This window comes from Phocoena phocoena, chromosome 3 (assembly GCF_963924675.1).
Source record: "Phocoena phocoena chromosome 3, mPhoPho1.1, whole genome shotgun sequence".
NCBI classification, from domain to species: Eukaryota; Metazoa; Chordata; class Mammalia; order Artiodactyla; family Phocoenidae; genus Phocoena; species Phocoena phocoena.
Genome location: NC_089221.1, coordinates 63,823,998 through 63,847,291, shown reverse-complemented (window position 1 = coordinate 63,847,291; position 23,294 = coordinate 63,823,998). Strand labels below are relative to the sequence as shown.

Below are 23,294 nucleotides of genomic sequence, written 5' to 3'. Positions count from 1 at the left end.
CAGGTTCATCCATGTCTTTGGGGGGGCTTGATTGGTCATTTATTTTTATAGCTGAATGATATCCCATTGTATGTATATGCCACAGTTTATTTATCTACTCACCTATTAAAGGACATCTTGGTTGCTTCTGGTTTTGGGTGTTATAAATAAAGCTGCTATGAACATTCCTGTGCAGATTTTTGTGTGGATGTAGGTTTTCAAATCAGCTGAGTAAATACTTAGAGGTACAGTTGCTAGATTGTATATTAATTTCCTAGGGCTCCTGTAACAAATTATGAAAAGCTGGGTGGCTTAAAACAACATAAATTTATTCTCTCAGCTTTGGAGTTTAGAAATGAAGTGAAAATTGAGTGTCAGCAGGGCCATGTTCCCTCGGAAGACTCTGGGAAAGAGCCCTTTCTTGCCTCTTCCTAGCTTCTGGTGGCTGCCAGAAATCCTTGGTATTCCTTGGCCTGTAGATACATCACTCCAATTTCTGCTTATCTGCACATGGCCGTCTTCCCTTCTGTGTGTCTGTGTCTCTCTTTCTCTGCGTCTCTATGTCTCCTTCTTACAAGGACATCAGTTACTGGATTTGGGGTCCATCTTAATCCAGTATGATATCATCTTAACTTGTTTACATCTGCAAAGCCCCTATTTCCAAATAAGGTCACGTCACAGGTACTAGGAGTTAAGATTTCAACATAATTTTGGGGGAGGGGGAAACAATTCAACCCACAAAATATAGTAAGATAGTGTTTAGCTTTGGGAGAAATTGCCGAACTGTCTTGCAAAGTTTTGCATTCCCACCAGCAAAGAATAAGCGTTCCTGTTGCTCCACAGCCTTGCAAAGCAGTTGGGATTGTCAGTTTTTTGGATGTTAGCCATTTTAACAGGTGTGTAGTGATATCTCATTGTTGTTTTAATTTGCAATTCCCTAATGACAAATGATGTTGATCATCTTTTTATATGCTTATTTCCATCTGTATATCCTCTTTGATGAGGTGTCTCTTCACATCTTTTCCCCATTTTTATTTTATTATTATTTTTGGAGTATAATTGCTTTACAATGGTGTGTTACTTTCTGCTTTACAACAAAATGAATCAGTTATATATATACATATGTTCCCATATCTCTTCCCTCTGGCATCTCCCTCCCTTCCCCCACCGTCCCTATCCCACCCCTCCAGGCTGATCTCCCTGTGCTATGCGGCTGCTTCCCACTAGCTATCTACCTTACATTTGGTAGTGTATATATATCCATGCCTCTCTCTCGCTTTGTCCCAGCTTACACTTCCCTCTCCCCTTATCCTCAAGTCCATTCTCTAGTACGTCTGTGTCTTTATTCTTGTCTTACCCCTAGGTTCTTCTTGACATTTTTTTTCTTAAATTCCATATATATGTGTTAGCATACGGTATTTGTCTCTCTCTTTCTGACTTACTTCACTCTGTATGACAGACTCTAGGTCTATCCACCTCATTACAAATAGCACAATTTAGTTTCTTTTTATGGCTGAGTAATATTCCATTGTATATATGTGCCATATCTTCTTTATCCATTCATCCGATGACGGACACTTAGATTGTTTCCATCTCCGGGCTATTGTAAATAGAGCTGAAATGAACATTTTGGTACATGACTCTTTTTGAATTTTGGTTTTCTCAGGGTATATGCCCAGTAGTGGGATTGCTGGGTCATATGGTAGTTCTATTTGTAGTTTTTTAAGGAACCTCCATACTGTTCTCCACAGTGGCTGTATCAATTTACAATCCCACCAACAGTGCAAGAGGGTTCCCTTTCCTCCACACCCTCTCCAGCATTTATTGTTTCTAGATTTTCTGATGATGGCCATTCTGATTGGTGGGAGATGATATCTCATTGTAGTTTTGATTTGCATTTCTCTAATGATTAGTGATGTTGAGCATTCTTTCATGTGTTTGCTGGCAGTCTGTATATCTTCTTTGGAGAAATGTCTATTTAGGTCTTCTGCCCATTTTTGGATTGGGTTGTTTGTTTTTTGTTATTAAGCTGCATGAGCTGCTTATAAATTTTGGAGATTAATCCTTTGTCAGTTGCTTCATTTGCAAATATTTTCTCCCGTTCTCAGGGTTGTCTTTTGGTCTTGTTTACGGTTTCCTTTGCTGGGCAAAAGTTTTGAAGTTTCATTAGGTCCCATTTGTTTATTTTTGCTTTTATTTCTATTTCTCTAGGAGGTGGGTCAAAAAGGATCTTGCTGTGATTTATGTCATAGAGTGTCCTGCCTATGTTTTCCTCTAAGAGTTTGATAGTTTCTGGCCTTATATTTAGGTCTTTAATCCATTTTGAGCTTATTTTTGTGTATGGTGTTAGGGAGTGATCTAATTTCATACTTTTACACGTACCTGTCCAGTTTTCTCAGCACTACTTATTGAAGAGGCTGTCCATTCTCCACTGTACATTCCTGCCTCCTTTATGAAAGATAAGGTGACCATATGTGCATGGGTTTATCTCTGGGCTTTCTATGCTGTTCCACTGATCTATATTTCTGTTTTTGTGCCAGTACAATACTGTCTTGATTACTGTAGCTTTGTAGGATAATCTGAACTCAGGGAGCCTGATTCCTCCAGCTCCGTTTTTCCTTCTCAAGATTGCTTTGGCTATTCGGGGTCTTTTGTGTTTCCATACAAATTGTGAATTTTTTTGTTCTACTTCTGTGAAAAATGCCAGGGGTAGTTTGATAGGGATTGCATTGAATCTGTAGATTGCTTTGGGTAGTAGAGCCATTTTCACAATGTTGATTCTTCCAATCCAAGAACATGGTATATCTCTCCATCTCTTTGTATCATCTTTAATTTCTTTCATCAGTGTCTTATACTTTTCTGCATACAGGTCTTTTGTCTCCTTAGGTAGGTTTATTCCTAGATATTTTATTCTTTTTGTTGCAGTGGTAAATGGGAGTGTTTTCTTGATTTCACTTTCAGATTTTTCATCATTAGTGTATAGGAATGCCAGAGATTTCTGTGCATTACTTTTCTATCCTGCAACTTTACCAAATTCATTGATTAGCTCTAGTAGTTTTCTGGTAGCATCTTTAGGATTCGCTATGTATAGTATCATGTCATCTGCAAACAGTGACAGTTTTACTTCTTCTTTTCTGATTTGGATTCCTTTTATTTCCTTTTCTTCTCTGATTGCTATGGCTAAAACTTCCAAAACTATGTTGAATAAGAGTGGTGAGAGTGGGAAAACTTGTCTTGGTCCTGATCTTAGTGGAAATGCTTTCAGTTTTTCACCACTGAGAACAATGTTGGCTGTGGGTTTGACATATATGGCCTTTATTATGTTGAGAAAAGTTCCCATTATGCCTATTTTCTGCAGGGTTTTTATCATAAATGGGTGTTGAATTTTGTCGAAAGCTTTCTGTGCATCTATGGAGATGATCATATGGTTTTTCTCCTTCAATTTGTTAATATGGTGTATCATGATGATTGATTTGCGTATATTGAAGAATCCTTGCATTCCTGGAATAAACCCCACTTGATCATGTTGTATGATCCATTTAATGTGCTGTTGGATTCTGTTTGCTAGTATTTTGTTGAGGATTTTTGCATCTATGTTCATCAGTGATATTGGCCTGTAGTTTTCTTTCTTTGTGAAATCCTTCTCTGGTTTTGGTATCAGGGTGATGGTGGCCTTGCAGAATGAGTTTCGGAGTGTTCCTCCCTCTGCTATATTTTGGAAGAGTTTGAGAAGGATAGGTGTTAGCTCTTCTCTAAATGTTTGATAGAATTTGCCTGTGAAGCCATCTGGTCCTGGGCTTTTGTTTGTTGGAAGATTTTTAATCACAGTTTCAATTTCAGTGCTTGTGATTGGCCTGTTCATATTTTCTATTTCTTCCTGATTCAGTCTTGGCAGGTTGTGCATTTCTAAGAATTTGTCCATTTCTTCCAGGTTGTCCATTTTATTGGCATAGAGTTGCTTGTAGTAATCTCTCATGATTCTTTGTATTTCTAAAGTGTCAGTTGTTACTTCTCCTTTTTCATTTCTAATTCTATTGATTTGAGTCTTCTCCCTTTTTTTCTTGATGAGTCTGGCTAATGGTTTATCAATTTTGTTTATCTTCTCAAAGTACCAGCTTTTAGTTTTATTGATCTTTGCTATCATTTCCTTCCTTTCTTTTTCATTTATTTGTGATCTGATTTTTATGATTTCTTTCCTTCTGCTAACTTTGGGGGTTTTTTGTTTTTCTTTCTCTAATTGCTTTAGGTGCAAGGTTAGGTTGTTTATTCGAGATGTTTCCTGTTTCTTAAGGTAGGATTGTATTGCTATTAACTTCCCTCTTAGAACTGCTTTTTCTGCATCCCATAGATTTTGGGTCGTTATGTTTCCACTGTCATTTGTTTCTAGGTATTGTTTAATTTCCTCTTTGATTTATTCAGTGACCACTTCGTTATTAAGTAGTGTATTGTTTAGCCTCCATGTGTTTGTATTTTTTACAGATCTTTTCCTGTAATTGATACCTAGTCTCATAGCGTTGTGATCAGAAAAGATACTTGATACAATTTCAATTTTCTTAAATTTACCAAGGCTTGATTTGTGATCCAAGATATGATCTATCCTTGAGAATGTTCCATGAGTACTAGAGAAAAATGTGTACTCTGTTGTTTTTGGATGGAATGTCCTATAAATATCAATTAAGTCCATCTTGTTTAATGTATCATTTGAAGATTGTGTTTCCTTATTTATTTTCATTTTGGATAATCTGTCCATGGGTGAAAGTGTGGTGTTAAAGTCCCCTACTATGAATGTGTTACTGTCGATTTCCCCTTTTATGGCTGTTAGTATTTGCCTTATGTATTGAGGTGCTCCTATTTTGGGTGCATAAATATTTACAGTTGTTATATCTTCTTCTTGGATCGATCCCTTGATCATTATGTAGTGTCCTTCTTTGTCTCTTCTAATAGTCTTTATTTTAAAGTCTATTTTCTCTGATATGAGAATTGCCACTCCAGCTTTCTTTTGGTTTCCATTTGCATGAAATATCTTTTTCCATCCCCTTACTTTCAGTCTGTATGTGTCTCTAGGTCTGAAGTGGGTCTCTTGTAGACAGCATATATACAGGTATGGTTTTTGTATCCATTCAGCCAATCTGTGTCTTTTGGTGGGAGCATTTAGTCCATTTACATTTAAGGTAATTATCGATATGTATGTTCCTATTCCCATTTTCTTAATTGTTTTGGGTTCGTTACCGTAGGTCTTTTCTTTATCTTGCTTTTCTTGCCTAGAGAAGTTCCTTTAGCAGTTGTTGTCGAGATGGTTTGGTGGTGCTGAACTCTCTCAGCTTTTGCTTGTCTGTAAAAGTTTTAATTTCTCCATCAAATCTGAATGAGATCCTTGCTGGGTAGAGTAATCTTGGTTGCAGGTTTTTCTCCTTCATCACTTTGAGTATGTCCTGCCAGTCCCTTCTGGCTTGCAGAGTTTCTGCTGAAAGATCAGCTGTTAACCTTATGGGGATTCCCTTGTGTGTTATTTGTTGTTTTTCCCTTGCTGCTTTTAATATGTTTTCTTTGTATTTAATTATTGACAGTTTGATTAATATGTGTCTTGGCGTATTTCTCCTTGGATTTATCCTATATGGGACTCTCTGTGCTTCTTGGACTTGATTAACTATTTCCTTTTCCATATTAGGGAAATTTTCAACTATAATCTCTTTAAATATTTTCTCCGTGCCTTTCTTTTTCTCTTTTTCTTCTGGAACCCCTATAATTTGAATGTTTGTGCGTTTAATGTTGTCCCAGAAGTCTCTGAGACTGTCCTCAGTTCTTTTCATTCTTTTTTCTTTATTCTGCTCTGCAGTAGCTATTTCCACTATTTTATCTTCCAGGTCACTTATCCGTTCTTCTGCCTCAGTTATTCTGCTATTGAGTCCATCTAGAGTACTTTTCATTTCATTTATTGTGTTGTTCATCATTGTTTGTTTCATCTTTAGTCCTTCTAGGTCCTTGTTAAATGCTTCTTGCATTTTGTCTATTCTATTTCCGAGATTTTGGATCATCTTTACTATCATTATTCTGAATTCTTTTTCAGGTAGACTGCCTATTTCCTCTTCATTTGTTAGGTCTGGTGGGTTTTTATCTTGCTTCTTCATCTGCTGTGTGTTTTTTTGTCTTTTCATTTTGCTTATCTTACTGTGTTTGGGGTCTCCTTTTTGCAGGCTGCAGGTTCGTAGTTCCCGTTGTTTTTGGAGTCTGTCCCCAGTGGCTAAGGTTGGTTCAGTGGGTTGTGTAGGCTTCCTGGTGGAGGGGACTAGTGTCTGTGTTCTGGTGGATGCGGCTGGATCTTGTCTTTCTGGTGGGCAGGTCCACGTCTGGTGGTGTGTTTTGGGGTGTCTGTGGACTTATTATGATTTTAGGCAGCCTCTCTGCTAATGGGTGGGGTTGTGTTTCTGTCTTGCTAGTTGTTTGGCATAGGATGTTCAGCACTGTAGCTTGCTGGTCGTTGAGTGAAGCTGGGTACTGGTGTTGAGATGGAGATCTCTGGGAGATTTTCACCATTTGATATTACGTGGAGCTGGGAGGTCTCTTGTGGGCCAGTGTCCTGAAGGTCGCTCTCCCACCTCAGAGGCACAGCACTGACTCCTGGCTGCAGCACCGAGAGCCTTTCATCTACACGGCCAGGTACGTGGGGTGTTTCTTGCCTTTTGGGATGTCTGAGGTCTTCTGCCAGTGCTCAGTAGGTGTTCCGTAGGAGTTGTTCCATGTGTAGATGTATCTCTGGTGTATCTGTGGGGAGGAAGGTGATCTCTGCATCTTACTCTTCCGCCATCTTCCCGGAAGCCTAGTGATCTTTTCCTCATTTTTAAATTGGGTTCTTTGTTTTCTTGTTGAGTTTCAAGAGTTCTTTGTATATTTTGGATACAATTCTTTTAACAGATAGGTGTTTTGCAAATATTTTTTCCCAGTCTGTGGCTTATCTTTTCATTCTCCTAATAGGCTGTTTCATATTTATATTATACAATTGTATATATTTTTTTCCTGTGAGACTTCCTCTTTGACTCATTGATTATCTAGGAGTGTCTTGTTTAATTTCCAAGAGTGTGGAGATTTTACTGTTGTCTTTCTGTTTCTTATTTCCAGCTTGATTCTAGTATGGTCAAAAAATATATTCTGTATGATCTCATCAAAATTTTTTGTTGAGGTTTGCTTTATGACTCAGGATATGGTCTATCTTGGTGAATGTTCTGTGAGCTCTTGGAAAGAATGTGTGTTCTGTTGTTGATTGGAGCATTGTATAAATGTCAATTAAATCCTCTGTTTAATTCATTGAGATGTTTGCTTATTTTCTGTCCAGTAGTTCTATCAATTTGCTGAGAAGGGAGGGGGTAACCATAACTATAATTATGGATTTATCTATTTATTCTTTCATACCTATCAGTTTTTGCTTTATGTGTTTTGAAACACAGCTGTTTGGAGTACACATTTAGGATTGGTATGGCTTCTTGGTGGATTGGCCTATTTATTGTTATATAATATCCCTCTTGTCTCTAGTAGTTTTCTTTGCTTTGAAGCCTACTTTATCTGATATTAATATATCCACTCTTACTTTTTTATCTGATCAATATTTGCCTGGTATAGTTTTCTCCATTCTTTTGTGTCCAACCTACCTCTGTCATTATATTTGAAGTTCTTTGTAGACAGTATTTATCTGGCTTGTGTTTGTTTGTTTTCTAAATTTTTATTGGAGTATAGTTGATTTACAATGTTTTGTTAGTTTCTGCTGTACAGCAAAGTGAATCAGTTATACATATACATATATCCACTCTTTTTTAGATTTTTTTCCCATATAGGTCATTACAGAGTATTGAGAAGAGTTCTCTGTGTTTTATGGTGGGTCCTTATTATGGGTTGTGGTTTTTCATTCACTCTGCCAATCTCTGTCTTTTAGTTGGTGTATTTAGACCATTTATATTTAGAGTAATAACTGATTTTGTAGAGTTCAAATCTGTCATTTTATTATTCGGTTTCTATTTGTTCCCTGCTAATCATTCCTCTGTTTCTCTCTCATTCTCTCTCTCTTTTTTCTTCTTGTGGGTTACTTGAACATTTCTTAGAATCCTATTTTGATTTATTTAATGTTTTTGAGTATATCACTTTGCATTATTTTCTTATTGGTTGCTCTAGGTATTACAATATACATATATAACTTATCACAGTCTACAGGCATATGATGTTCTATCACTTTGAGTGAAGTATAGAAACCTTATTTCTTTTTAGGACCCTTTACTACCCCCACTTTAAAAATATAATTCTTCTGTTTCTGCATAATTGATCAGTATGTCAAATGACATTTTTTTCACTTAGTTCTTTTTAATACAGGCATAACTTGTTTATTGCACTTCACAGATATTGCTTTTTGTTTTGTTTTTTATAAATTGAAGGTTTGTGGCAACACTGTATTGAGCAAGTCTACTGGCACTATTTCTCCAACAGCATTTGCTTATTTTGTGTCTCTGTGTCACATTTTGGTAATTCTCAAAATAATTCAAACTTTTTCATTATTATATTTGTTATAGTGATCTGTAATCAGTGATCTTTAATGTTATTATTTTAAAAAGATTATGACTTGCTGAAGGCTCAGATGATGGTTAGCATTTTTTAGCTATAAAGTATTTTTAATTAAGGGATTTAAATTGGGTTTTTTAAAGACATAATGCTATTGTACACTAAACAGACTACAGTATAGTGTAAACATAATTTTTATATGCACTAGGAAACCAAAATATTTGTATGACTTGCTTTATTGCGATATTTGCTTTATTGTGGTAGTCTGGAACTGACCAATATCTCCAAGGTATGCCTGTACAAAATACAGACAACAGGTTCACTATGCTGGAGGAGCAAAATGAATCTCTTTCAATATATATCACTGCCTAATAGCCTTGATACCAAATAAATAAATGAGCCTGGCTCCCCATTTACATTTCTAGGCAATAAGGTACCATTAGAGGAAGTCACACAATTGTGCTAACTTAGCTAGGCTTCAAGATGGCTGAGCCCCACTGCTGAAGCTTTAGATTCCATCTTCTTTCAATTCATAGGGCAATTCCTAGGATCCCTTCCCTTTTCTATCATCCTCAGGGCCAAGCTTTAAAGGGTATTAAAACCCAGGTCTCCACATAGGACTTCTAATAGTTGGAATTGGTAAAATGTAAATTGATCCTGTTACATTCTCTAGCTAACTTCACTTTCATAAAAATAGTTGAATAAATATTTAAAGAATGTCTCTTTGAAAGAGCATCTAATTATTAGCCTGCCCATGGCTCTCACTTGATTTGTCTCCTTCATACTAATTTAAATTTGACCTTTGTCATTGTCAGCAATGCTTCCATTCACTTTTTTTAAATACATTTATTTATTTATTTGTTTTTATTTTTGGCTGCATTGGGTCTTCGTTGCTGTGCGCAGGCTTTCTCCAGTTGCAGCAAGCGGGGGCTACTCTTCGTTGCAGTATGTGGACTTCTCATTGTCGTGGCTTCTCTTGTTGCAGAGCAGGGGTTCTAGGCGCACAGGCTTCAGTAGTTGTGGCACGCGGGCTCAGTAATTGTGGCGCATGGGCTTAGTTGCTCTGTGGCATGTGGGATCTTCCCAGGCCAGGGCTCAAACCCATGTCCCCTGCATTGGCAGGCGGATTCTTAACCACTGTACCACCAATGAAGCCCTTCCATTCACTTTTTACTAACTCCCTGATACATCCTCTAAATTGCTTTCTCTCTCTCTTTAGATACTAATTCCCTGATACATCCTCTAAATTGCTTTCTCTCTCTCTTTAGAGCCCCTAATCTTTTTCCCTCAGGCTCTTTTGATTTGTTTTCTAATGTAACAGGGAAATTTGAAGGTAACTGATTTGAGCTAACTCAGAATTCCGTGCTCTCCTTGAAACTTACTCTAGTGTCAGAAAGAAAGCATGTCTCTCATTTTCATTGCCAGCGCCACTGCTCAAACTCCTGATCTCAGCCTCTCAACTCTTAGGGTAATTCCTAGGACCCCATCACTCTTCTCTCTGCCATCTTCAGGCTTTTGCTCACCATGTCTGTATGTAGATCCACCCTGTAAACTCCTTCAAGAACTTTATCTTGAGTATTCTGCTCCTGTCCTATTCCTTTCCTTCCTTTATCTGGCATATTCCTTGTGATATTATACCTGCCCCTATTCCTAATACCATTCTCTTTAGTAATCTTTGCAGTTTGATTTCTAACAACCTATTCAATGAGAAATGCTCAGTGCAAGGGTGCCAGGTGACTGTCTTCTAACAATATTCTGCAGCATTTCCTCCCTTCATTTTTTTCACATTTAAATTCATATAATGCAATGCATGAATTCATAAAACACTTCCTCCTCTCATGTCCATGAAACAATAGCATTCCACCTCCCGTCCATGATTATGTGAATCCATTAATATTGTATTAAGACTTTTACTCTTTTTTTACTTCCTCAAAACTACATATCCCCATGCCTTCCAATATCACCAATTATGGTTCTCAAGTTAGTCAATCAACATTCTTCCTGATCAGTCTCCAGCTTATTGTCAAATCCAGCATCCATTTACTTGTCTTCAGATTCTTTGCCATTGTCATTCCCATCTCTAAGCCTTGACTTATATATGTAGTATAGCCCATGGAGTGCCTTCCTCTGTGCCAGTTTAAATCCAATGCACTCATCCTTCAAGGTCAGCTAAAGTCCTATTTCTTCTACCAGGCCTTTGCCAAGCATTGCAGTACATTAAAGACTTTGTCTAAAGCCACATTAGACTTGTGGTCTGCTTGACAAAATGGTACCTCCTAAACATCTCTAGTTGCCTCAAATATGTAGGCTTTGTTTTATCAACTATCCCTTTGAAAGCATGAACACAAGTTTTTATTCCCTGACTGCCCAGCAAGGTGCTGGGCATATAGAAGTTGCTTCATGAACTTGTTTAATGGCTTAATTCTAAACAAATACTATTAAATAAATAATGATAGTAATATCATGTCACTGATAATTCTACTCTGAGTGAAACTATGATTTTTATAGGACTACTTAGAAGGCTACAGGCAGAACGGCCATCAAAAAGTTTACAAGTAATAAATGCTGGAGAGGGTGTAGAGAGGAAGGAACCCTCCTACACTGTTGGTGGGAATGTCAATTGGTACAGCCACTATATAGGGAGAACAGTATGGAGGTTCCTTAAATAACTAAAAACAGAGCTACCATATGATCCTGCAGTCCCAATCCTGGGCATATATCCAGAGAAAAACATAATTCAGAAAGATACATGCACCCCAATCTTCATAGCAGCACTATTTACAATAGCCAAGACATGGAAGCAACCTAAGTGTCCAGCAACAGATGAATGGATAAAGAAGATGTGGTATATATACACAATGGAATATTAGCCATAAAAAAGAATGAAATAATGCCATTTGCAGCAGCATGGATGGACCTAGAGATTATCATACTAAGTGAAGTAAGCCAGATAGAGAAAGACAAATATCATATGATATTGCTTATATGTGGCATCTAAAAAAAACGATACAAATGAACTTCTTTAAAAAAAAAAGAAAGACTCACAGACACAGAAAACAAACTTATGGTTACCAAAGGAGAAAGGAGAGAGGCACAAATTAGGAGTTTGAGGTTAAAATATACACACTACTAAATATAAAATAGATAACCAACAAGGACCTACTGTACAGCAAAGAGAACTATACTCAGTATCTTGTAATAACCTATAATGGAAGAGAATGTATAAAAGTTATATATATATATATATATATATATATATATAATATTTATATATATAAAACCGAATCACTTTGCTGTATACCTGAAACTAACACGACATTGTAAATCAATTATATTTCAATAAAAATTTTTTTAAAAGAAAAAGAAGGCTATAGGCAGAATGACATAGTGGTTAAGAGTATAAGCCCAGACTGCCTGGGTTGAAATCCTGCCTGTATCACCTATTGGCTAGGTGACCTTGGGAAGGTTAATTAACATCTTTGTGCCTTAATTTTCCTCCCTGAAAATAGGGGAACATAACAGTATTTACCTCATGGAGTCATTATGAAGATCAAATGAGTTATGTTGGATACTTAAAACTATTTCTGGCATGTAGAAATTGTTCCATGAATGTCAGCTATTATTAAATGCTTATCACACATAAAATGATAGTATCTCAGAGCTAAAACAACCTTCACTTTATAAGTGAATGAGTTGAGGAATAAAGGTAAAATGATTGGCTCAAGGTCATATGGCTATTTAGAAACAAAATCAGGAAACCAGCTCTCCTGACTTCTATTCAGTGTCTGTTAGTTTCCTCCCCAAGGGTTCCTTATCTAAACATGGAACTGAATTACAGAAGTTTAGAGTTGAAAGTGACATTCAAGGCTCTCTAGTTCATAATGCATAATCACTTGTCACAAACCTTTCATCTTTGCTGACAGCACCATATTACAGATTCTTAATCATCCAGACAAAAGATCTTAATACCATGTCTCCTAAGTTAAGAAACACATGAGGGATAGGAATGGATGCCAAGATCAGGTCCCCGGAGTCCAGATGACCATCACTAGATGAAGCCATTTTCAAAGTCTATATTTTGAAAAATAAGATTTCTTTCTCAGGGAAAACACTGTCTGGAATACTCATTATAAAGCTGTAATTCAGGTCATCCCACACATACATGAATGTTTTGCAGATAGCATGCTTCCTGGTAGGAATCTGAAATTATTTTGATGAACTTTGAATAATACTCTCTAGCAGCCAGAAAAAAGGCGCAGGGGCATACCAACTACCCATACCAGGCATAATTCCTGAAGGTTTCAGCTTTCTCTGTGGTTCTCTGGAACAATATTCAGCCTGGTTGTGCAATCAACTGGCCTAGGGTTTTAAAATTCAATCTAGAAAATACAGACTCTCAAGAGGAATTGCAACAATAAAAGATTGCTATTAAACAGGCACTAATAAACCTGTGTGTAAGGATTCTCTCATCAGAAGCATTAGCATGCTATTCTCTGTCTCAACTCAAAGCTAGGATATTTAATTTCTCTTTAATGCAAATGAAACTGTTGTATGTAACAGCAGCAATAATAGAGAAGGGTAAACTGAGTAATTATGCTGTGTGTCCACAAAGAATGTGCATCCACTTTCACCTCCCTCCCTCCTATAAACAAGACTCAAGTAATCTACATTCTCTGTGTATGATTATTTAAAATGTCTAATTGTAGTATATGGACTCTGAGCTTTATGGCTTGGGATTTTAATCCTCTAAACAGGGAGGTCCAATTACTTGAATCTGGATGTTGAATTACCTGCTTTATTCTGAAGACTGAACAGACAGACTCCATTGATCCCACAGAGGATGTATCATTCCTACTCTCTGCTTCCATAGTATTTTATTTTTATCTCTAACTTTACTCATGATAATCTAACTTGTTACACCTAATCCTTTGTCTCCTTTGTAGAGTATAAACTCCTGAGGAGAGAAGTCATATCTTATTTATCTCTGTATTCTCCCAGAGCCTTAGTGTTTTGGACATAGTAGCTGCTCAATAAATATTTTGACATTTAATTTTAATGGTACATATGTATGCATTTCCCAGTTTAAAGTATTGTTAAAGGAATGTCACCTTTGACATAACTTCCCTACCCATTTCTGAGAACTCTTGCCTTTGAAACATGAAAATGGACTTTAGCAGATTCATACTGTAATTTAGATGGCTATGTAAACAGTAAGGGAGTGCTTAGCAATTACTTGTTCAATTGTAATTTTACGAAAACTTGCAGAGATTTCTTTTGAGTTTTCAGTAGTTTAAAGGGACCCAGCCATCTCAGAGGCACAGGAAGGAAAGATCTCAGAGGAGTGACTGGGAGGGTATCCCAGAAAGTTTACTTTGCCTTCTAGAAAGAAGCCTGACATCCAGGTGCTAATTTCAAGACCCAGAGAGCATGTTACGATCATGGCATTCCCAAGGCCTATCTTTCCTCTTTTTCCTCCATTTTTTCTGAGAAATTGTCAGCTTGATGTTTAAGAAACATGTAGTTCATGCCCACTAGGCCCACAGACACGACTAGTGACATGATTTGCAGGGCCCAGTTGAAATAAAAAATGCAGGGCCCTTTGTTCAAAAATTATTAAGAATTTCAAGACAATGACACCAGAACAAGTGTGAGCTCTTCTAAGTATAGGGCCCTGTGTGACTGCAGAGGTCTCACATCTATGAAGCCAGCCCTGTTCTGTCTTCAAAGAACTTCTGGTACAATGAAAGGCAAAAGGTTTGTATCAGATAGAAGCTACAATTCAAGTATGTACAAGATGCTACAGGAACCCATAAGTTCCTAACTTTGGAAAATTGTCCCAGGGAGGTGACAGTTAAGCTCATTTCTGAGGGAGCAGTGCCAGGGAAGAACAATATTCCAGACTGAAGAACGGCAGAATTCACTTGACAAACTTCAGGAAACGTGTTACTTTTAGGAAGAGTGTAATGAGCAAATATGAAGGTGACTAATTGAGATTGAGAGTGGCAAGAAGCAGAAGCCAAATATATGGGGAAAAGGGGTCAAACAATTACAGAGTGCCTACTATATGCCAAGTTCTTTACCTCTATGTCATAATTTTAAACACAACAATCTTGTGAATAAACTTGTCATGCCTGGTTTACAAATGGGTTATTTAGGCCCAGGGTAGTAATAGTCAAAGTGCTTGGTACACATGGCAGCCAATAAGTACTTGAGGAATTACTGGCGGGTTGTTTGACATTGCCCAGGACTCTTAAACCCCAGGCCAAACTGATGCTAAGCGTGTTGTTAACCCCTTCATTGGCCCTTCCCGCCTTGCACCTCTCCCAGTCCCCAAAGTACCCTTCCTTCCCTCGCGCCCCGCCCCCGCGTTTCCACGTGCCGGAAAGTAGGCAGCAAAAGTACTTCCGGGATAGCAAAGGTCGGCCCCGGCAAGATGGCGGCGCCCTTGGAGCTCAGGTGCTGGGGAGGCGGCTGGGGGCTCCCGTCGGTGCACAGCGAGTCCCTGGTGGTGATGGTGAGGCCGCCTCGCGGGCCAGGGAGCGGGAAAGAAGGGGCGGGGCCAGAGACGCGAGGCTGGCTGGTCCGGGTCCCGGCGGCTGGGGTTGGTTCCCGCCGCGCTCGGGCCCGGCCGGCCGGGGCGCTGCTCGCTGCACCGCCCGGGTCTCCCTCCCGTCCAACGAGTTACAGCCTAGCCTGTGGCCCCGCCGAATCCTGGAGGAGAAGTCATGGCTTCTCCGCTTGGCTCCGAGTTTTCTCAGCCTTGCAAAGCCGTCTGTGCAGTGGAATGAAAGCCCAAAGCAGTAGGCGCGCGCTCCCCGCTCTGCATCCCTCAAACGTTTGGGGGGAAAAAAGTCCTCGAAATCTTGGTAGCGCGCAACCCCGACTAGAAGTAGCGGGAGGGACGCAGCCCCCGAGTCAGGCGTTTCTGCCTTCTGGGGACCCGGCTTTGAAGTAAAGCTGCCCTGCAGATTTGCATTACGTATTCAGTCTAAAATGTTTTATTGCAAACTCTCTTTCAGGCTTACGCCAAGTTTTCTGGTGCACCCCTGAAAGTCAATGTCATAGATAACACCTGGAGAGGTTCAAGAGGTACAGTGTAAACTTTTAAACACCCATTTCTGCCCTCTGTGAGCCCCCTCCCCCCTCTTATTTAAAGCTAGGGGGCTTGTAGCCATGGAGTACCTTGGGGTTTTAGTTCTTACCACGACCTTAGCTGTGTGTTGCTTATGTTTTGATCATTCTGAGTAATACTTCAAAGGAGAAGCCAAATCAGTGGAAATTATGAGAAATGAAAATGCTCTCCAAAACTTTTTGTGTGTGTGTGAAATTGCAAAAACCTAAGATGAGTTACTCATTTTTTTCTTCTCCAAATGTGACTGGCATAGTTTTTAGGCTATTGGAGTCTCTTCAGAGGATATCGAGTCTCTTCCTTACATGTAAACTGTGTTGTGATTACAGGAGATGTACCAGTTTTGACAACTGAAGACAGTATTGTTTCTCAGCCGGCAAAAATACTAAACTTTTTAAGAAAACAGGTGGGTTCCTTCTGGAGAAATAGATTCTTGATCCCTGCATGTTGCTTCCAAAGAAAGTGCATTAAAAATTTTTTTTTTAGAATTCTTTTTTGGAGATACATAGGGCTTGAAATAAGAATAGATTTGAGAGTCACTGCTCTAAATCATGAGTTGTACTGTGATTCAAAAGGCATATAGTGAGTTATAGTCAATTTATATTTTCATGCACTTTGCTTGGTTTTTATTGAAGCTTAGGTGTAAGTAGATTCAATTTAACCATTTTCACTATTATACTTATTGATATGATTGTAAATTTAGTTCCATAATTGCTACACATTTTGTGCTTGGTGTGAGGTCTGAGTTCCCATCAACTAGCAACTATTTATTTTTTAAAAGCACTTAAACTAATAGTTGCAGTTAAATGTTTCATGAAATAATGTATCCAAAATATCTGAACATGCCAAGATTTATATATCTAAAATGTTTAAACTGTAACAGTTTACATAAATGTAAAAGTTATCATTGATTTTGCCAATAGTTTAAAAAAAGAAGTCCTATATCAACAAAATTTAGAACTTTTCTCAGTTGGAAGGTTTTCTCTTTTCAAGGGGAAAATGCTACTAATTAGAACTTTTTCCTTATTGTTAATAAGAATAATAATAGCCTCTATTAAGTTTGTACTACATGTCATGCACTAAACTAAACTAGGTCATTAACAATCATTGAAATAATAGTTAATAATAAATAAACACCTAAAACTAACATTTATTGACCTTAACGTGTGCATGATGCTGTGCTGAGAACTTTATTTGCATTAAGCAGCATCTGTCACTGAATTTGTATTTCTCTTTTCCCCTTTTAATATGTTTGCCATTTTTGAGGAAGAATAGGAGTCCCAATTTATTTAGTTTCACTGTTTTGGGATGTTCTTGACTTATGAGGTTTTTGGTTTTTTATTTTTTAATAGAAATATAATGCCGATTATGAACTGTCAGCAAAACAAGGGGCAGATACACTAGCTTACATTGCTCTCCTCGAAGAGAAGCTTCTTCCTGCAGTGGTGAGCATTGGTGAATATTACAGTATCTTAGTGACTTACTGAAAATGTACTTAATCGATTTAGAAGAAAAATAATGGAAAAGGCTTAAGAGAAGAAATTTCATTTATGTATCAGTCTTGATTCTTTCATGTAACTGCAGAACTGGGTTGATTCTGTTAGACGTTCAACTAGTGTATGAAACAACAAAGTGAAAGATAATATCATTTTGGAAATAAAGATTCTCTGTGAAAGATTGGAGTTTGTCCATGTATAGAGTTGGGCCAACTGTAATTCATTCATTCAACAAATATTCATTGAGCACCTACTATGTTCCAGGCCTTATTCTGGGTGCTTGGGTTAGAGCAATCAACAAAACTCACACATTTAAAAACATTGATTTATCCTTGAGTCATCCTAACTGGAAAACTTGTATGGAGTCAACTTCATTCAGAGATATTTATGAAAAACTTTCACATTGATTGAGGATCTTCCTTTTAGTAAAAGAATATCTTTGTAGTGTTTTTTCCCTCCTTTTGCAGCTTCACACATTCTGGGTTGATAGTGACAATTACTTTACTGTGACAAAGCCATGGTTTGCTTCACGAATGCCTTTTCCCTTGAGTTTGATCCTGCCTGGAAGGATGTCTAAGGGAGCACTGAATAGGATTCTCCTGACCAGGGGAGAGCCTCCCCTCTACCACCTCCGAGATGTAGAAGCTCAGGTATGATTGGAATTACCTTCAGAGCAAGGGCCCTCCAGAGGAGGGACAAGAGAAGGAGCAGGGATGAACTTATCTATAGATGCCAGTCTGAAAAGGAGTTCTCAAAGTATCTTTCCTACCTTTGAGATGTAATTTCATCCTTATTAGATATACAGAGATGCCAAGGAGTGCCTAAATCTTCTGTCAAACAGACTGGGAACATCTCAGTTTTTCTTTGGAGATACGTGAGTGCATTCCCTTACAAACCATTTTGATGTTTTGTTTGCATGTATTCAGTGAGCAGTTATTTAAAGCAAGTTCCCTTGCCTGGTCCTCCCACCCCATCCCCAATGAGTTTTTCACTTAAAAAAAATATTTAATGGATTTTTACTATAGGAAACTTTTTCTGTTGCGGTAATCTTACATTGACTTAATATGCTACATATGTGAATTTGAAACTTCTAAGACTATTCCCACCATGTCTCCAGTCTCTATATAATACTTATGAGTAAAAATGAATCTTTAATTTACAACTTAATTTTCTTCTAAATAAAATGGGTAGAGTATTTTTTAAAAGCTACAACTGAGTAAAACCCTAGCTGCATCATTTCTATAAGCCAGAATGGGTAGGAAACCTTTTAAAAGACTGTATTGTATACTTCAGAATTGACAAATGTATTTGAGAAAAAGTGTTTTTTTTTTTAACGTAATCCCAAATTAATATTTTCTATGTGCTTTTAAAAAATCCTTAATTTATTTTTAGGCCTTCTACTTTGGATGCCTATGTGTTTGGTTTTCTCGCACCTCTTTATAAAGTACGCTTTCCTAAAGTTCAGTTACAAGAACATTTGAAACAGCTCTCCAACCTGTGTCGCTTTTGTGATGACATCCTAAACAGTTATTTTAGGCTTAGTCTTGGAGGTAAGCTGGTTCCTCTTCAGCTAATCTTTGTTTGCATAGAATACTTGCATATTCTCCTAAGGATGTATAAGCCAAATTCATTACTTATTAAAGAAGTTTGTATATTGTCTTTAAATGCTGGTTTATAGAACTTCAGAAAGTTGCATTTTTCCAACTTACTTTTACTCCCATGTGTTAGTTCTTCTTTAAATAGAGAAATATATATTTGCCGTTTGTCTGTTCTGGATTTTATACAGTTCTTGCTTCTTGTTCTTTAAATATTGCTCCTTTGAAGTGGGTCATTTTCTTCTAAAATTAACCACAGGTATTTATTGTGTCCCTGCCGAAAGATAGCATTTATCCTAATGCAAATGGGCAGTTACTTTAAATGTTGCTTCTAGCATTTTCCTGTGTGAACAGAAATGAGCAGCAGATTGATTTTGGTGAGGTACACTCCCATGATTCCACTACTTCAAAACTGATTACATCAGACTGGAGGTATAGTAAACAGAGGGCACCTGTCACTTAGGCTCTGATTCTTCGAGAGTGTTGGGCCTTGTGCTTAAGTGATTGGGACACAAAATTTGTATGGGGAGAGTTGGCCAGAATTGTCCTTTTAAGGAATAGAAGTCATAAGGATCGTTGGTTTAGGGACAGTTTACTTTTTATAGTGGGTTATGTGTTTTGTATGTAATACACTTGTATATAACAAGGGAGGGGTTAGTTAGTTTGGGGGTCATGAAACTGAATAACTTTCAACCTTGTTACTTGGGAGCAGCGGTTAGCAAACCTGACTACAGAACAAATACAAAATCTTGGGTCCTCTACCAGATTCACTAAATTAGAATCCCTTAGGGATGGATCCCAGGAATCTGTATTTTTTAAAGTTCCTCCAAGTACTTCGGATGCTTTATGGGTAACTGTTTGGGCCTTAGAAAGCTGTTCAAATAGTTGTAACTAAAGACCTATGTGAAATGGGGGGGAAGGTACAAGTCATATTTGAGAAGGAAATGAGGATTGTTGTGCTCTAATGACCTTGGCTATCTGCATAATGCTTGGCTAACAGGGTCTCCTTAAGGACAAATGTAGTATTTTAGCTTAGGGTTTGGTTTTGGAGCATTACTCTCCCTCTTAAGTTTGCCTTTGAACCCAGAATGGTTTTTCACTTTGCCTTTTTTGGAGGGTGTGGTGGGCAATGGGGCACTTAGGAGGGTTGGATAGATTCAATATTCTTTGAATCTAAACAGCCTGTAAGGCTTTCAGAATTTCCTCTTTCTGATTTCTGTCCTGGCTTCTTAGGCATCTCTCCTGCTGGACAAGAAACGGTAGATGCAAATCTGCAGAAACTCACACAACTTGTAAATAAGGAATCCAACTTGATTGAAAAGGTCAAGTTTACTTCAATTGTTATTTTATAGTAGTTTAGTATTTTCCTTTCTGCAATTAATATTGTTTTGGGTTATGCATTAACTTTACCTTTTCAGTTTTTCTTTTTTTTTAAGTTTATTTTTTCAGAAAGCTGTTTAAACATACATTTACTAAAGCTGTACAAAATACAGTGTTTTGAAGCCAGTAATGGCCTGATTGCTATGGGGAAAGATCTGATAATGGTATTGGATTTACTTTTACCACCCAATTAGTAGTACTTTGCAAGTTAGGAGACCCAAAAGCCTGGCTTCAAAAAAAGAGAGAGACAAACAAGAAAACACTCCTTGCTTGCTTGTCTGCTTCTTTCTGTCTCTGAGGGTTAACGTTTCTTGAGATTGTAAGCACCTGTGCTTATCCTGTCTTGCTAAAAGCACTATGGTGTTTTTTTCTTTCTTCCACGTAAATGGTTTTATTTTGTCTCCTTCCTATCCTCTGTTCTAAACGTTGTCTACAATTTTTGCCAGTGTGGATATTCTGCCACTTCGGGAGTATGCATTTGTTGAGAGAGATATTGAGGAATTGGGTAGGGGAGGGAGCCAACAATGGAAATTTCAAGGGTGATTCTAATTGGAAAAATACAAGGGAGTTATGCATTTTTTCCTCAAATGTTTGATAAACTTGCTTTTTTTCTTATGCAAATGCATAATGCTTTATTCTTTCACAAACTAATAGGTCATTGTGGCTTAATAACACTGGCTAGAGGATTTGGGGGATTGAGTAACAGGCACTGTGTTATATGAGCTTTATATGAGTTATCTCATTTAATCTTCACAGCAGCTCTGTGTGTGCAGGTACTTTGTCATTCCCATTTTACAGATGAGATACTGAAGCTTCGAGAGTAGCTTATAACATCACCTGCCCGAGGCCTTTCAGCTGGCAAGAGGTAGAGAGGGAATTTGAACCCTAGAAATTGGATTCCAGCATGGGCTTTGCAGTTAGTCAGTCATCTAACTCATGAATGAAAGTATGTATCCATTACTACTGTTGGTAATAGCCAGATTTATAGCTGCCACTCTCTGGAATGACCATTTTATTTCTTTTTATGGTATTGCATGTCCCTCTTATTAAAGTTTGGGTAAGCTGAATGAAAGCCAAGTTTGTCTTAATTCATAGCCTAACCCAGCAAATCTCATGAGAGGGAATACACTGAGAGTTAAGTGTGGATAATGGAAAGATTACTCAGACTGTTTTAGATACTTTTCTGCTAGATGAAGGCTGTCCAGTATAGCTTCCATTTCTATCTGTGGCAAATTCATTAGACATGTGAAGGGAACCATGAAATACCTACATATGCAGAAAGTGAAGCCGGGAGGCCCTGTCACCACTTGATACAGTTCCATTTTGGCATCATCAATATATGAGAGTTTCCTGACCCTATATCAGCACCTCCCTCCACCCCACTTCCCATCTGCTCTTCAGTACAGTTCACTGTTTGCTACAAGACATTAGAACAACAAATTCTGTTGGCTACCACCATTCACCATTTAGACAGGAAATCTAGAGCTTAAAAAAAAGAAAGAGTTATGTTTGAGGAACTTAGTTCTTGCAAGGAAAAAAAAGACATCACAATTGATTCAGATAGTTCACTGGGAATACTTTTTCCCTCGGAAAATTAAGAGTTAATCTTTTATTCTTTTCCCTTTATTATGAACCCTATGTACCTCTGCTGAAACATTTCCCCTGTACTTTATAAAAGCATCTTGAGAAGATGAGAGTTTTGGGCTGCTTATATTCAGAACTCTAAAAAAGCCTACCTATCAAGTAGGTGATAAGATGCTATATTCTGTTGGTTTTGGGTCATTGATGGCAGCTGCTTTCAAGTCTTCTATGAAGCAGCTCAACACCAGGACCTTGCACTCTGATTTTGGGGTACCCTGGTTAAAGGTAGTTTTCTAAGTAGTTTTATAAGGTCTGACTCAGTTCTAAGTAACCCCTGTCCTAGTATTTCCTGGGATGCTAACGTACTCCTTAGGGTAAGTCTGAAACTCTTGGACATTTTCTAAATATGTTCTTGATTTGTTTCTCTGGAGCAGACTTAGAACTAATCCAGTGTTTGCAGTGCCTCTGGATTAGGTCTAAAGAATTTATCCTTCTTTCTGTATCTTTTCTTAGCTTCTCTTGGTCTAAATAGTCATAGCCTTAAAGAGGTGATCTTTCTGAGTAGAGTACAGGTCATTTTTATTGAGGCAATGAGATATAGTTGAAAGAACAATAGTGTTAGAATAAAAAGACCTGTGTTCACATTTCAGCTCTGATGCTAGCTTTGCAACCTAATGCGAATCTGGTAACCTTTCTGAGCTTCATTTTGCTTATCTGTAAAGTAGGGAATGATTGTGTCCGCCTTTTTTTTTGTTTTTCCTTTACAGTTGTGTTGGGAAGATCAAATGAGAACATACTTTGTAAACTGTGGAGAGTAATGTAACAGAAATACTGCTTTTACACTTAATATTAGAAGATCTCTTACACCAAGTTGTGCTGTGGTTGAGTTCAGTAGACTGTTCATTATGTGGAATTATTGTAATTTTGTGAAGTCATCAAGGATGAGCCATATTGCTTTCATACATATACTGAGTCAGCCAGTATTTAGGTATGATGTTTAGAATTCTTGAGAGATTATTTGCAAGAAAAAGGTTTCTCTAGCAGTCCTAGAAACATAAGGTTCGGTACTCTTCTAGACTATAGTTTGGATGGGGAGGCCACAGTCCATATAAGTGGTGCCATAGCCATAAGTCAGATGTACCTTTTGTACTTTCCACAGATGGATGACAATCTTCGCCAAAGCCCTCAACTTCCTCCTCGGAAACTGCCAACACTTAAATTGACTCCAGCAGAAGAAGAAAGTAATTCCTCACAACGGCTGTCACCCTGACAGTCTTCATGCTTTGTGTCCAAAGTCATATAATTGTTGCAGTAATCTCTTACACGAAGTGTGTGAAGGCAAAAAGAAAATTCATGAATAGGTATAAGGAAGACTCTAAAACAAAAGAAACTTTCTATGACAGCAATTCTTTTTTAGTTAGGAAGCTCGTGTTTTAGCTTGGCAATGCACTTTAAGTAACATCAAGGTAAATGCTAAATGAACTTGGGGAAAAAAGAAAACACGTTGTACTGTAAATAAAAAACCTGCCTTAACCTTGGCAGATTTTTGCCTTTGGTTCACATGTTGCTGGCCCAAAGCTACACTTCGGTTCT

At 37.8% G+C, this 23,294-nt stretch overlaps 1 protein-coding gene across 1 annotated transcript; it reads left to right on the top strand.

The window, feature by feature from the left end:
* The first annotated feature begins 14,953 nt into the window (after positions 1-14,953).
* MTX3 (metaxin 3) lies at positions 14,954-22,971 on the top strand. The gene is made up of 9 exons (XM_065875182.1): positions 14,954-15,034; positions 15,540-15,609; positions 15,979-16,055; positions 17,002-17,094; positions 17,613-17,795; positions 17,943-18,019; positions 18,538-18,695; positions 19,974-20,062; positions 22,861-22,971. The coding sequence occupies exons 1-9, from the start codon at positions 14,954-14,956 to the stop codon at positions 22,969-22,971; spliced, it is 939 nt and encodes a 312-aa protein (XP_065731254.1).
* Positions 22,972-23,294: the final 323 nt, after the last annotated feature.